We start from the raw sequence: 14,979 nt of genomic DNA on the forward strand, positions 1-14,979 counted from the left end.
GTTTAACTATTTGAGCCTTGTGCCTATTTTTTGGTCTCTGTTTGAAGATTCCGTAATAAAAAATAAATGAGTATATCTCTGCAACCACAAGGTGTGTTTGAATACTTTTAGTCATGCTAAAGGGAACACCTGGGAGATGTGTCACGATGTGTAAATATGAGTATATGTGTGAAGATGGCACATAAAACAAATGAAGTTTCAGGCATGAAACACTTTCAGGATGATAATGAATATCTCTCTAGAATGATGCAGCTGTAGCTCTACTTCTCTATCATTTCATAGAACAATATGTGTTTATTATCTCTGTAAAGGCCAACTCTGATAAAGTGGAGCAGAACAAAATTAGAGAGGTCTCCAAAATTGCTATTTTTCACAGAGTTAGGCACCATCTTTTCTCAGAGTCCCCCAACTGGGGGATCTCAGGTTTTAAAAGGTTAATTTGACCAGTTGTTCACTTAATAAAAAAAAAAAAAAAAAAAAAAGATTAAAAAACTGGACTGCACACGCATAAACACACAAAAACCTAAAATATACCAAACTGTTCATCTGTCTGATCCCACACTTGTAAATTTTCTCTGATCATTTTGATTTATCTCATGACTTCTTTTTTGTCTTCATCCTCCATCTGGTGTAAATCATTCACAGCTCAGTCTCAGTCTTCTTGGCAGCCTCAGCAGCAAAGTTCAGGTCATTCATGAAAGACGTTACTAATGTTTTTTTAATGTTCTTCTTTCCAGGATATAAAACCTGGTGGTGTTTTAAACAAGAAAAATTTATGGGAGAGCCTGGGTGACACACTATCTGCAAGAGATGGAAAGGTAATCCTGCTGATGATTTGCTTTCATACACTGTTATCTCCAGAATGGTCTACAAAAACGGAGCCTGTAGGGATCAGGTCTGAGCTCAAAATAGTCTCATTCCTGAACCTGTAAAAGACGAGTTTGTCTGCTGATGGCAACATTTTCTGATTGACCTACAGTTTTGTAGGGAGTAGCATCCATGTGATGTGATGGGAAAATCACAACCATGTATTTTTAAACTTTTCACAGTGTATATTTAATACCTAAACCTAATCAGTCAGGCGTGAGTAAAGTAGAAAATGGAAAGTTTACAGAATGTCATATCAGATGGCGCTGAAACCTGGGTCTATTACAGGAGAGTTCATTACAGGCTGCCTGATTAATGCCATCCATCATCTCCTTCTACGTCCTGACAAGTGTTTTTGCAGATGTTAAATGTGGCACACGTGGATTTGGTGACAGTTTTCTGCAATGCATCACAGCACTACATTTTCCACTGTGCACCAGCATAGCACTTGCATTTATTTATGGATATTAATGTATTTACTTTTTGTTTGTTTTTAACTTGAAATGAAGAAAGTCATGCTAATCTATCTATCTATCTATCCATCCATCCATCCATGAATGATTCATTTTCAGGAATGCTCCACCAAACCATATAAATATGTGGTGACAGGTCACGGCAAGTATGAGAAGGTTTCCGCTGACAACGGCTGCACCGAAGACATAAACTACCAGGCAGGTGAGAAAGCTCCTCAACCATCCAATATCATGAAGGAAAAGGGAAATACTGTTTGCTTGTTTGCTCATTGTAACATTTAATGCTTTATTTCATCAGAAAAGCACTGAACGTTGTATAAATTAAAAATTATCACAGTTAGAATTTGTGTAATGTGAATGCACAATTGAAAAGCTGAATCAGATTTTACAGGGTCACCCATTTTAGCTTGTAAATAATTAGCAGCATTAAGTAAGTCCTTATGAAATCAAATTTACTGTTCAAGTAGGATCTGTCTCTAAATATGTCAACTAAAAACCAGCATCTGGACCAATGATAGGAAAAAAACCTGCACTATATTTTAAAGATTATGACTCATCCTCCATTAGAGCCTACAGGAATATACTAAATGAGCATCCAACTAAATTACTAAATATTGAATCTTTGTATGCCAAATCAGGTCACTGGAGCCAGAGTAAACTGATTGGATGGCAAACTCAATTATTGTCTGAATAGAAAAAAAAAACTTATATCACAGAGTAAACTGTGTTTCAAGTAAGCCTCTATGGCTTTTGTTAATGCTGGAAATTTTCGAATATATTGGGGGAAACAGCCCTCAACTTGGCCATTTCACAGGAACATTTCTTAAGTGATTCAACTAATCTGTTGAATTAGGTCAAGTAAATTTGCTGCAAATGAGTTTGCCTTCTTCTGGTGATAAAGGAAAATTTGCAAAGACATATAGGGTTAAAAATGCCAAGACCTGCAAGCTGTGAAATGTGTTATAACTAGAAAGAACTACGATGAAATACGATGGAAAATTTTTACAACTCTTTATCCATTTTTAAAAATCACACTTTGAACAAAGACATGTGAAGCATCAGTGTAATGAATAGGGCTGTGTTCAGTTAATGGGACTTTAGTCCCACTCACCAAAGAAATTCCTCTAGTGGAAAACAACAGTTTTTAAAATCCAATTCAGAGACAAAATACCTTTTCATAATTTATGCAGACGTCATTTGCGCATGCTTGTAACTGCTTCTGTCTCGTCAGAAACCTAAGCAGTCAATTAAAATATGCAGTGGGTTCGTCTTTACCGAGGATGTAATGGCACTAAAGACGTGGAAGGAGAAGAGAAAGCAGCGTTTATAGAAGGCAGTCCATCGCTGTAAAAAGTATACTAATCAGACTAAAGGCCCTTTCATATGTAAATAGTGACGTCCATTTCAAACGTCGTTCCACGCATCTTTTGCTTTGCCAGTTTTTTCCAACTGCTGAACACGTCCCAAACAGTTGCATAATAATCTTTCTTCAAAAACTTGCATAATTTCTACAGTTGTCATCGCCTTCATTTTTCTTTTGCTTTTTTTGTCCCGTTCTTGATCCTCTTCTTCTCTGGTTTGTTTCTTTCGCTGGTCACATGTCAGCTATTCTGCTCAGAATTGCTCTCACGATTTCCGGTGATATTGCTCCATCTTCTGTGTAATGTGACGGATAACTAAGCTCCTTGAAAACAGACTTTAATAGGAGTGTAAAATATGGACGAAACTGTTCGCCCGCCTGCGTATGTCTTCTGTGTCAAGCATAAATGGGCCTTAAGTCAGCACTGCAGAACCGGTTCCTGGGCAATTTTGCCTGTCCCATCGCACAATTCCAGGCTGTTCGCTTGTGTTGCATCATGGTTAACCGGTAAAACACATTCCCTGTGTGCGTGCCTTCTTGCCTTAACAATTTAAACAGTCAAATACACAATAACTGTTTGGAATTGTCTTGATAAAGGCGGACCCACTGCATATTTCAATTCACTGCTTAGCTTTCTGACCAGCAGAAGCAGTTATGAGCATGCACATGTGACATATGCATAAATAAAAAATAACCCATTTGCTAATACCTGCTATAGCAAACGCAGAATTCTCCAAACCTATATCAAACCCACATATCTACCTTTTATTACAAAGCTATCATTCCATTTTATTCAGTACAGTTTCTGACTCCTTCTTCACCATCATAATATTCATCAGCTGGTATTCACCTGTCCTTTACATCCTGGTTACAATCAAAACTTAGCTCTACTGTTCAAAAGCTGTGGGCAAACCATCACAATGCAGGGGGTTATTAAGGCACTCAATAATCTAACCACACAGGTTCTGGTCCACAAGAAAACGTATTTCCTCATTGATTAACAGCATTACCGTTCATCCTGGGTGTCAAATACTTAAATTTTGTTTTGCTTGAGTACTGAATTAAGAATGTAATTTTGCAGGTACTGTTATACCTGACACAAATCCACAGTGATTTAATGCTGCTTTGTTTAGCTTTTGACAGTTTTTAAAAATGAACTGCTAGCTAGCTAACTAGTTTTGATTGCAGTAATGGAGTCAACAAATATCACTGAGATGAAGATTAAACCAGAACTTTACAATACAAAAGCATAATAACACAATTTTCCACATCTGAACACATTTTGGGTATCTACAGCACCAATGACTGCTAAGCATGCTAATGTTTAACAACTATGACATTTATCTTGCTAATGTGTTAGCATGCTATTATGTAATTAAACTTAACAGTAAACAACTGAGACTGAGTTAATTATACTTCTGTCATTATTTTAGCATAGTTTAAGGTATTAAAAAGTAAAGTTATAGCCCTATAACCAAGGAATACTGAAAATATTGAGCACTTTATCCTAGCTTAACCATAGCGACTTCTCAGTAATTCATGTTAGTTATATTTTACCCAAAAGCCAAAAACATCAGCAACTTAGCACCATCACAGTAAAAAAATAAAAATAAAAATGTATTTAATAGAATGTTTCCATGGGTTTTTGGAGTTTCCAGCATGACTGAAAACATCAACCAGTCACCTGTAGTTATTAAAGACGTAAGCTGTGTCCCAATGGGTCTTTTGTGAAATGGGACGGCCTAATCTTTTTCAGTGTTACCCAATTCTCTTTTGGTCCAGCCTGTGTGGTTGAGTTTTCTGCCCTGATTGAAGCGCCACCATCTTAAAATGCATACCTGACTTTCAAACACCTCAGTTTTATTCTGGACAGACTTCTACACTTCATTCTTCTGTGCTTTCTTTCAAAATCCATTTGCCCTGTTGCTCCAGGAATGTAAAAGCCCCATTTATTACACAGGATAAAATCTGCCTGCCAGCAGTGTACACTAAAAGCCTTACTTTGTTTAAAAAAATAGAAAAAAGGGTAGAGCATGGCAAAGACATGTAGTCTAAAACAACACTTTCATTTTCAAATAAAATAAAATAAAACTCTACCAAGATTTATATGCAGAATAAATTGTCTTCCCTCTTTTGATTTTTTTTTATTTATTTATTTGTCAAGTTCTTATTGAATATTATTAAAAAGTGCAATTCACTTCTGTATTAAAGCTGCGTTATTAATGTAAATTTAAGTGCTATATCTTGTAGTTTACATATTAATTTTAAATACTTTCTTTTTAATTGTCAGTTATTTAAATGAAAATAATTTATCCTCTCTGAATTTCTCCTTCCTTCCTTCCTTAGATGAAATTTAAACACCATGACAAAGCTCCAGCATTGGGTCAAATATTTGATTAAACATTTTTCACTTTTTTATAATTTCTCTGCTTCCCAGTTGCAGTTTCAATTATCTTCCGATGTTCTGTCACATATAAAAAAGAAAATCCCCCCCCTTCCAAAACAAGAAAAAAAAATCTCTTGGTGTTACGTCTTAATTTTCATTGCAACTCCAACTTATCCAAGATCATGCATCTTTATAGTAAATCACAGGTCAGATAAATCAATTATAATCATTCAATAGCCCCATCAGGTACATCAGCAGCTTTTTTTGAACCGAATCCTTTGGCTGTTCTGTTGAAATCCTTTCGTTCATCCTCCTGTGATTTGCGTTTTATCAGCCCCATTTCAAATGCTGCTGCTATCTTCGTGAGCGGTTTCTCTGCTGCTTCTTTTAGCTTCCTAGCATCGAATCGCGGGCTGTAAAGTAAAACTGGAAGGCGACTGACAAAGGAAGGAACCTCTGCCTGATTGTCCTTAGAGGACTTTTTCTGTTCAGGGTCTTTCTTCTTGGCATTGATCTGGTGCATTATTTTCTCTTTGGTAGAGAACATTTGAAAGAGGAGTGCATCCCACATCTTCAGTGCCTTGGGACATTCTTTGTTATGAATCACTTCCTGGTTGGCAGGTTGGTCTACGAGTAACGTATCGCAAACTTGATCAGTTTTCCCGTTGCTGCCAGTGGAACTGACCTGAGGTTTGGCCTCTGGCTGTGGAAACTCTGGTTCGTCTGGCTCAACGACCATGTGTTTCTTCAGCCGTGTCCAACCGCTGAGCTTACCCTTCAGGCCTTTCAGCTTTTGGGTTGCTTTGGGCTCAGCGGATGTGGGAGATGCACCCTCTGCGACAGGCTTATTGTCAGTAGTTGAAGATGCAGTTGATGTCGCTGACTTCATGAAGGGTTCGGCTGCTGGCGTTTCTGTTGGTGCAGCTGTAGTTTTGGTCTTCAGAACATCCTTGCCTTTGAGTCCAGTTTTTTGCTGAGATGGCGGTGACATTCCTCTGTTTGGAGATGGAGCTTTGACTGAGACTGAGGCCTGAGGCAGAGAGGCAGGAGTGGCAGAGTCAATCACAGCAGCTTTAACTACGGTTGGTTTCATGACAGTATCTGTTGCTGGTTTTGCAGGGGAATCATTCCCTAGTGGCTGCTCTGTTGATGGCTGAACATTACTCATGTGAGAGCTAACCTGATTTAAATTGGTGGGAGACATTGATGATTCTGTTTTTTCATCTGAAGGTTTCATCTCTACAGTGGCAGAGGATGCTTTTGTTTCCACCTGCTTAACGGGAGGCGTTTTTAGAGTTGTTGCACAAGTTACATCTGGTTCGGTATGTTCGGTCGGCATGCTTCCTTTGGTACCCAGGGAAGAGAGTATTCCTTCTATAAATGGATTTGGTAACGTATTTGTCTTTGTGTGCTTCTTAGGGGAATGTACTTTTATCTCAGGTCCGTAAGTATCCTGAGCCGTAGGCAATCTTAATTCTGGATTTAAATTATTCTCTGTGACTGGTGTAGCTGGCTGCTGTGCAGCCCTACTTGTTGTATCAGTTTGAAAAGGTGTAAGGGGAGGGTTTATCTCTTCTTTCATTATATCTGATGAAGGTTTGGTTTCTGTCAAATAGTTGAAAGAAATAGGTGTTTGAGAAGACTGTGGTAAGGTAGGAGTATAGCTTTTTTTAGAAGTGTGCAACACTCGTGGCTCTAGTAAAGGGGAAGATCTTACTGCAGGCCATGGCTTAACTGCAATTGGTGGGCTATATGGGCCTTTAAAATCTGTAGTGGCTCCACTAAGAAGCTGACTATTTTCAAGAGTGGGATCGCTTAAGTCAACACGTGGGACAGACTGTGGATTTACAGTTTGAACATTACTTTCAGAAGATGATGTTTCATTGGTAGAGCTAAAATGTTTCATTAAATTCTGAGAATTCACACAATTGAGAGCATTATTTCCTGGTAAAGTGGTTTGATTTGGCTTCATTAATTGTGTTGTTTTCTGTTCAACACTAATATAGGATCTGTTAGCTTCGGTATGCCCTGTAGAGATGGAAGCTGTTGTTTCCATTGTAGATTTTATAGATTCTTTTGTTTTTATGGGTGGACTTGCTAAATATTGATTGTCTATGAATAACTGATTGACAGGGATGTTCTCTTTTATAGCAGACTGAGAGATTTTATGCCTAGGGATCTCTGGAGATCTGTTCACAGCAAAAATAGTTGGAGTCATTTTGCCATGAACTGGACCAGGACATGATGCTTCATCCATAGGGGGCTTTGCAACAGATTGTTCCTCAGATTTCTCAGATTTTATCTTTGGGCTTTTTGGTGGGATGTGCCTCAGGATTGGGCTCGAGGACACCATTGGTTTAATGGTTTGTATAGTATTAAATGGTGCTTTAGCACTCACTGTTGGGTCTGCCATTATTGGCAAAGCAGTTTCTGTGTTAACTGTGCTGGAGACTTTTGTTTCAGTGGTTGGATTACTGTAAAAATGGCCTCCTAATCCAAATTTGTTTGACTGTGTAGGTCCATGTTGAATAGACTCTACAGTTTCAGGCTTATTAGGTGGCATTGTGTCTATGAATGCTCTAAGTTGGTTTGCAGTTGGCTCATTGGAAGGTTTGGCTTCACTGATTGGCATGTTCATATTTCCTTTTAAAAGATTAGGTGTCAGTTTTTGACTGTTTTGTACTCTGTAAAGACTGGTTTCCATTGATTGTGTCACTCCTGTAGCTGAGTATAAATTTGCACTAAAACTTGCTTCTTGAACAACTTTACTATGTTTACTCCATTCTATATTTGTTTGGGTGTTTACAGGTGCATTTGCAGGGATTGTGGTTAGCTTTTCTGGCTCTTTTGATGGCTTATGTGATGTTTCTGCCTGTAAAAGGAAATTAATATCGGACAAATTTGCTGGTTTGGTTGTAACATGTAGCGCAGGCAGCTTAGCTTCTGTGGTAGGTTTAGATGGTAAAATAGTTTTTACATCAGGTACATTTGGTGTAGAGAAATGGATTGTGTTTTCTATTGACTGGTTAATTTTGCAAACTTGTGTGTCTGCTCTCAGTGGATGAATAAATTTGGTGTTCCTCTCAGGCGAGCATACAGATGCTTTAACAGGTTTATGAGGAAACATTGAAGTGGCAGTGATATTTAGTTCTTTGGAGAATTTTTCTGAGAATGGTTCTGTATTAGCCAAAGAAGGCAAAACGTTTTCCATGTTTGTCCAATTTGGTAGAATAATATCACTCCTCAATTTAAATTCATGGTTAACCTCTTCCTTTTGTTTGTCTAACACAGCTTCATTGGTCATTTTACTGGTCAGTGAGGTTTCTGAAATCACTTTGGTGGGTTGTTGTATTCCCATAATGAATGCAACATTCATAGCAGGAATCTCTGAGAATCTGGGCTCCAAATCTCTGACGATGGATTGAGCGATCAGGCTTTCACCCTCAGCTATGTGTTTTAAAGGCTTGGTAGTGTGTTGAATAGTGACACTATGAACTGTTGACTGACTCCCTTCAAGTGGAGCCATTTTTATTTGTTCTTTTGTACATGTAACCCTGGATTCTTCAATGCAGGTTTTATTATAAATCTGGGGTGTTTCAACAGGATTGGAAACTTTGTTTACAACATCTACTAATTTTGCTTTGTTCTGTACATCTGCATTTACATTTTTCACGAAGGGTGAGGGAAAACTTGACAAATCACAGCTACCAGATGTGGATGGGCCCATTTTTAGACCTGCCTCTGTGGGAAACTGTGCCAGACTTTGTATTTGCCCCTCACCTGCTTTGGGTATTGGTATTGGAGCCTCAGAGTATGAGGCTTTTGGTGTTGATGCATCAATGGATTCCTGTATTGTTTTCTGTGTCAAGCCAAAGGGAAGTTCTGGTTTTATTGTGTCCACATTGGATGTGTTAAGTGACTGTATTCCAGTACTCTCAGCTCCAGACCAGTTTTCCTCACTGACAACTTCACTATTTGTGACAGCCCATTCAGCTTGGAGCTCCAGATGCTTTGGAGATGACTGAATACTGTTGTCTGTTGATGGCAGCTCCTCGTGCCCATTCAGCAGTTTTTCATGCTTTGCGACAGGTGATCCATCTGTAGATGTGTCTGACAAGGATTTTTCTGAGGAGGTTTCAGGGGGGCTGTGATGTGATGGAGTTGTCCTAATTCCACCGTAGGCAACATACTCAGCTGGAGTAAGCCCATAATAGGTGGACCGTGATTTGGGCTTTGAGGTTGCTAATGACATTTGAGTCTCCAACAGTGATGACAAAGATTTGCGTGCCTCGAGTACAGGAGGACGATGGGCGGAGACCATTGGGCTTAGACTTGGTGTTTGCATTAAAACTGATGGTGTAGAGTTGAAATTCTTTGGGGCTGAAAGGAACGATGGAACTTTTGGCAACGATGAAGCTCTGTCTTCTGGTACTTCTGCCTCTAGTTGCGAGTTGACAGATGTCATCAGCAAAGGTTTGGCCACAGGAACATCCGCTGTAGTCGTGTTTTCTTTGTGGTACAACTCAGTATTGGCCAGGCTTAGATTTATTATACTTCTTCGTGTATTTGGAATCTCTATCTCTTTACCGGATTGTTTCCATTCCTCTGATCTAGTTGGAGGATTGCTTACAAAGTTAGTTTGACTTGCTGATTTGTGTTTCAGCTCCTCTTTTACAACAACAGATTCTTGTATATCTTGGGAGTTGAAAACAGGATTTGAAGTAAATAAAAATGGGTTGGGTTTTACTTCGAAATTAGGTGTGTCTATTTGAGTTGTTATGTAAGGAGTCTGTGGTCTCCCACCAAAGATCCTTGTCGAAGACTGTTTCTGATCAGTGTTAATCCCTGTCACAGCTGTTTTCTCCCTGTATGCAGCTGATAATGAAGCTCCCTGGTAGGCTGGGTCTATTGCTGTGAGGTCCTGGACAGAAAAAGGTTTAGAGATTTCATAAAATGTTGCTTTTGATGTATAAATCTTAGCTTTTGTGGCTTCAGGCCTTGTCTCTCTCCCTGCTTCCACTAGTGATATTTTTGAGGCAGTTATTTCAGAGGGCATCTGACGAAGACTACAGTTGCCATTGCTGCTGGGTCTGGTGCTGGTCCAAGATGATGTCTGGCTCTGAAGGTCATCCTTTAAATCAGTGTTTGTCTCCCTCTGGCTGGGAATAAAAGGTTGTGTGCTTGAAACTGAAAGCACTGGAACAGAAAGGAGCTCTGCAACTTGAGACGGCGTCAGGTCTGGGCCAGAGTTGGGGATGACAGAGGATAGTGTCAGGCTGTGCGTTGATATTTTAGGACTAGACTCTGACAACGCAACTGGAGACACTGTTTTGACTGACCCATGGGAATTTGAAGTCATGTTTGACATGAAGAAAGTGGGAAGGCATTGTGCTGGAACCTGTTTGGCTGGTGTTGAAGGTGGCATCATAAAAGGAGTCGCATCATCAAATAAGAAAGAGGAGCACTCATACAGCGGGGCCACCTGGTCTTCAGAGGTTCTGATCTGGGCTGTGGGGGACTGAGGTTGGAAGCTGCCAATTTGTCCATGGAGGCCGCTCTGAGGCTGAGGGAATGCAGATGCAGAGGGATTGTAGAAGGATCCAAAAGGGAAACTGGATACTGAAGAGTCTGCAATGAATGCTGAATCTGGTGTCCTGGGTGGGCTGGACTGGTCACTGTGCTCGAGGTCTGTGCTTGCTTCATTGACAGGCGACAAACAGGATCGGAAGGGGATGGGCGTCTGAGAAAGGCTGCCTTTTTTCTTGGCTCTTTTCTTCTTGAGTTTCTGAAGCCTTGCGTTGTCTTTCCCTGGCTTTGGCAGTAGGGGGGGTGGATACTGTTGAGAAAAGTCAGGATCCAACCCATTACTGTAGCAGACGTCCATCAGCATTTCACACTCCTGAAAGATGGATGACAGACATCAGCTCATTCATCGATAACTAAAAATATAAATGACACAAGAAAACTGATTAATTCATCTATTATTCACAAGCCTTGTCATGTTAGAAAAAGTTTAATAAATGATGAATAGAAAAAAGTTATTTTAGTCTAAGACAATATCAGAAGAAGAAATTACATGTCACTGTAAAAAAGACAGAGATAAAAAAAAAATGACATTGACTGAAAGCTTAAGAATTAGATTGTTAGGGGGTCAGATAATGATCGATGAGATTTCACTTGAAATGTGGAATATTCTGACTCCGAGTGGTCGGAAATATTGTGAATCTTTTCCCATAACAAAGTTAGACAAAAATGAGTCATAGTCTAAAGAGTTATTGAAATATTCTCTGCTTTTATTCAGTATAATTACAGTCATTAATCTGACAAGTAAAAATGTTAATTTAACTTCTTTCTCTCTTTACAGATGGAGAATTTTATGAAGACTTGTGAAACACATGTTTGGATTTCTGAGAAGAAGCCACTATCACTTCACCATTCTCTGTATTTCAATCTTTAGGCTGAAGACAAACTTCAGTCTATTACTTTCCTCTTTCTGAGACTGTATTTCTGCAAATAGAGAAGCAAAAGGGGATTTTGTGTGTTTTTAATCTTGATAAATATTCATTTTTATCCTGTGACTGATATCACAAGATACTTAATGTATCTTTGAATGAAATGAATTCAATAAAACTTGATGTTGATTGATGTTTGATTCGGTAGTGATTTAACTGAGAAAATTTCTGTTTTATTTATTGGTATTTTCATCTTTTTCTGCAGTGTTGTCTGTACAGTGTATTTAACTTCCTGCCACCTGTACTGATATAACTAATGCCAATGACTCTGGGACAAGTCTTCACTTGGCTTTAGGAAACGATGAGCTCTTATGACAACAGGCTCATTAGCAGGTTCTAAGACTCTTAATTGAATCCAGAAGACGCTGCATGGTTACAAGAAGCCTCAACTATTTAAAATAGAATGGCATGTAAAGCTGTCACTTTTGGCAAAGCTACTTTCAAATGATGACAACCTACTTATGAAAATAGTCTCTCAAGGAGACTGTCAAAATTAAAAGTGACCTCTACAGGAAATAAAAGTAAACCCAAAGGAAGAGGAGATAGAGCAAGTCCAAGCAGGGAGGTGGATGCTAGTATTTAGCCAATGTCTACCACAAAAAATAAGTTAACAGACTTTACAGAAACACTTGTAAATGTAATCCTTCTTAAAGTTTGTGTTAGAAAAGAATCGGAAAAAAGAAGTCTGCAAAAGAGGTTGTATTGTTAGAGAATGCCCACAGTCATTTAAATATAATCGTTCTTTACTTTTACCACAACTTAGCTGTCTCAAATAGCAACATGAGCTAAATTGTTCCCTTTCTCATGGAATATAGGGTGTCTTTGACTGGCACTAGGAAAGATCCACAGTCTAATTTTAGACAGAGGGAAATAAGAGCAAACATCCTGACACCGAGCACCTGCTGCCTGCTGTCCTGCTCTCGCTGAAACAGCCACAGTTTGCTGGAAATCAATCCCAGGCGCAAATCCTGCTCCAACTGGGAGCTTAGCCTTGTGTTTCCCTCTGACAATATCTCTTAAAATTGATTTATGTTATGTTGACACCACTTTGATTAAAGACAAGCCAGAGAAACTAACCTTGTGGCAAATATTCTGCATGTTTAACAAAGACCTCAATGTTCAAAATGCAGGAGATCCAGCAGAGAAAGACGTCTTCTAATTTGTTCTCTCTGCTTTGAAATCCCAACAGCATGAGATGAATGGCAGCTTTTGAGTGAATGTTTATCATAAATCCCTGTGGTCAAAGTGACTCCTGCCACCATGGTGAGAAGCTGACACATGAGACATCCCCCATTTAAGGCTCTAGGGTTGGACATCTGGGAGGTTTCCACTCCAGCAGCTCAAAAGAGGAAAGTGTAAGTTTAGCTTTGTGATAAAACTGGGTCATGACCTCAATTTTTCCAGCTTTTAAGAGCTTAGTTAAACAAAAGTGACATATTCAATAATACCAGACTGTTACATTATGTCTCTAAAACACTTACTTGAGGTGGAAATATATGTTGCTTGTGTTTTGCTGGATGGTCTGCAAAGGAAATAAAAGGTCTATCGTGAGAAAGGAGATGCAGACATTTAAACTAATCTAATTGGGTTTAAAGACCCAGAAAATAATAAAAGCGGAATCACTGTGGCGTTGGCTCAAGTTTGCATTTAACTGTCATAATAATAAAAACGTGCAGAAATTGAATATGTTTAACACCTCGATGCAAGCTGTTTAATCTTAGGATATACCATAATGTCTAATATGCATCATGCATTTATGATTAGAAATCCTGCACGTGCTATCAAATGTTACGGCATGTTTGCAAGTCAGCATCTGGCCAATCGTTCAGCCTCACAAACCACCAGCTCGTCAATCAACAGACACCAAGTTTGACTGGTTTACCTTCAGCGAGCGGCTGACCGGACAAACTGCTCTCTGCTTGTTAATCCCAGCTCAGGGTGCCACAGGGCCGTCTCATCCTGAACTGAACAGGAGTCTTTGGGAGCGAGCAGCGGTGCCTGCAGCCACTCCAAAAATAAAACAGTTGCTTTCAGTGTGTGTTGCAGTGGCAGATGGGGGTTTCCAGGCTACCTGAGATGGCTGAGGTGCAGCCCCTACAGGCGAGCAACAGCCGCCTCCACCTGAGGGAAGGTAGCAACTTCTATTTGCAACAACTTTGCAAACCAAGAAACCCAACTGAAAAAATGGGACCCATGGATGTATTACTAGAAAACTAAGAGGCGGGTTTTCTTTCCTCTAACATGAAACAACTTACATCCACTTAGGTTTATCTGTAGAGACTCCTAAATTTGTGAAAACACAATCGAGGACCTCTGGATGACACCAAAGCATATCTAAACCAGGTCTATCACAAGCAGTTACTGCTGCAATTTGCTGCTTGCTTTTCCATCACATGGTACCGTACCAAACGGCATGACTTGGTACATATACCCGATTCATTTTCCATTGCAAACAGTACCATCTCATTGTGGGGGGGATTCGCTGTTTATTAATGCAACCCCGATAATGTTTATTACATTATATCAATTTAGCATAGGCTTTTATCCAAAGTGACTTAGGCCTTTTTTTACTATTTGTGCTGAACATTAATAGAAATTTGTTTACAGCACTTTGTTTCAGCTGTGGTTGTTTTAGTAAATAATAAATAAAGTTGGTATGGTATGGTATGGTATGGCATGGTATGGTACGGTACGACACAGCACGGCAGGGAATGGTATGGTGTGGTGTGGAATGGTATGATATGGTATGGTATGGTATGGTATGGTATGGTATGGTATGGTTTGGCATGGTATGGGTGTTTGTTTAAATTTTACACACAGACTGTGATCAGTAATTTGTTTCTAGGACTTGAGGAGTAACTTATTTTCACCCTCCAAAGACCTTTGTATAGCCTACCACCTGAGCATAATTTTTGCTATGGGTTCAATAATTACTGTTTTACTGTTTAGTTATTGTGTGCGTGTTAACACGAGCACACTGTGGGGCTTAGAGAACAGCCATTTTGATTCTATGTTTATATAACAATAAAGACACTTGACTTGACCCGTCTGACCAGTACTTTTATTGGTCGAATGGATATGATAGTGTGAGTACAGACAGTAATAATTAAATAAGCATGGTGTGGGATATCAAGTGAGAAGGGCTCTAATTTGTTGAATTGGTCTAAATGGGTGTTGGTGTTTGGCTCCTCAGTCTGACTGGCACCATTTATGGCAGAAGCAACAAGTTAGCTCAGTTGTGTATTACAATCAGGGCATCAATGTGAAAAACCAATTCTTGTTTAAAGTTTTACTTTCACTGTGTTACAGATGCAGAAACAATGAGTCATCATTAGTTGGCTTGTTTTTGTGTTACTATATTTTAACTTCCTATGTATAAGA

General features: G+C 39.2%; 1 protein-coding gene across 3 annotated transcripts in view; it reads left to right on the forward strand.

Annotated features, from left to right (window-relative positions):
• LOC121642400 (lymphocyte-specific protein 1-like) overlaps positions 1-11,727 on the forward strand; it is a 37,020-nt gene extending 25,293 nt beyond the window's left edge. For all 3 annotated transcript variants that reach the window (XM_041989131.1, XM_041989137.1, XM_041989146.1), the window contains exons 13-15: positions 738-818; positions 1,440-1,542; positions 11,451-11,727. In XM_041989131.1, the coding sequence (XP_041845065.1) occupies positions 738-818; positions 1,440-1,542; positions 11,451-11,476 (210 nt within the window). In that variant the 3' untranslated portion in view covers positions 11,477-11,727. The remainder of the gene's footprint in view (positions 1-737; positions 819-1,439; positions 1,543-11,450) is intronic.
• The last annotated feature ends 3,252 nt before the right edge of the window (positions 11,728-14,979 follow it).

The sequence above is a fragment of the Melanotaenia boesemani genome, chromosome 1, assembly GCF_017639745.1.
Source record: "Melanotaenia boesemani isolate fMelBoe1 chromosome 1, fMelBoe1.pri, whole genome shotgun sequence".
NCBI classification, from domain to species: Eukaryota; Metazoa; Chordata; class Actinopteri; order Atheriniformes; family Melanotaeniidae; genus Melanotaenia; species Melanotaenia boesemani.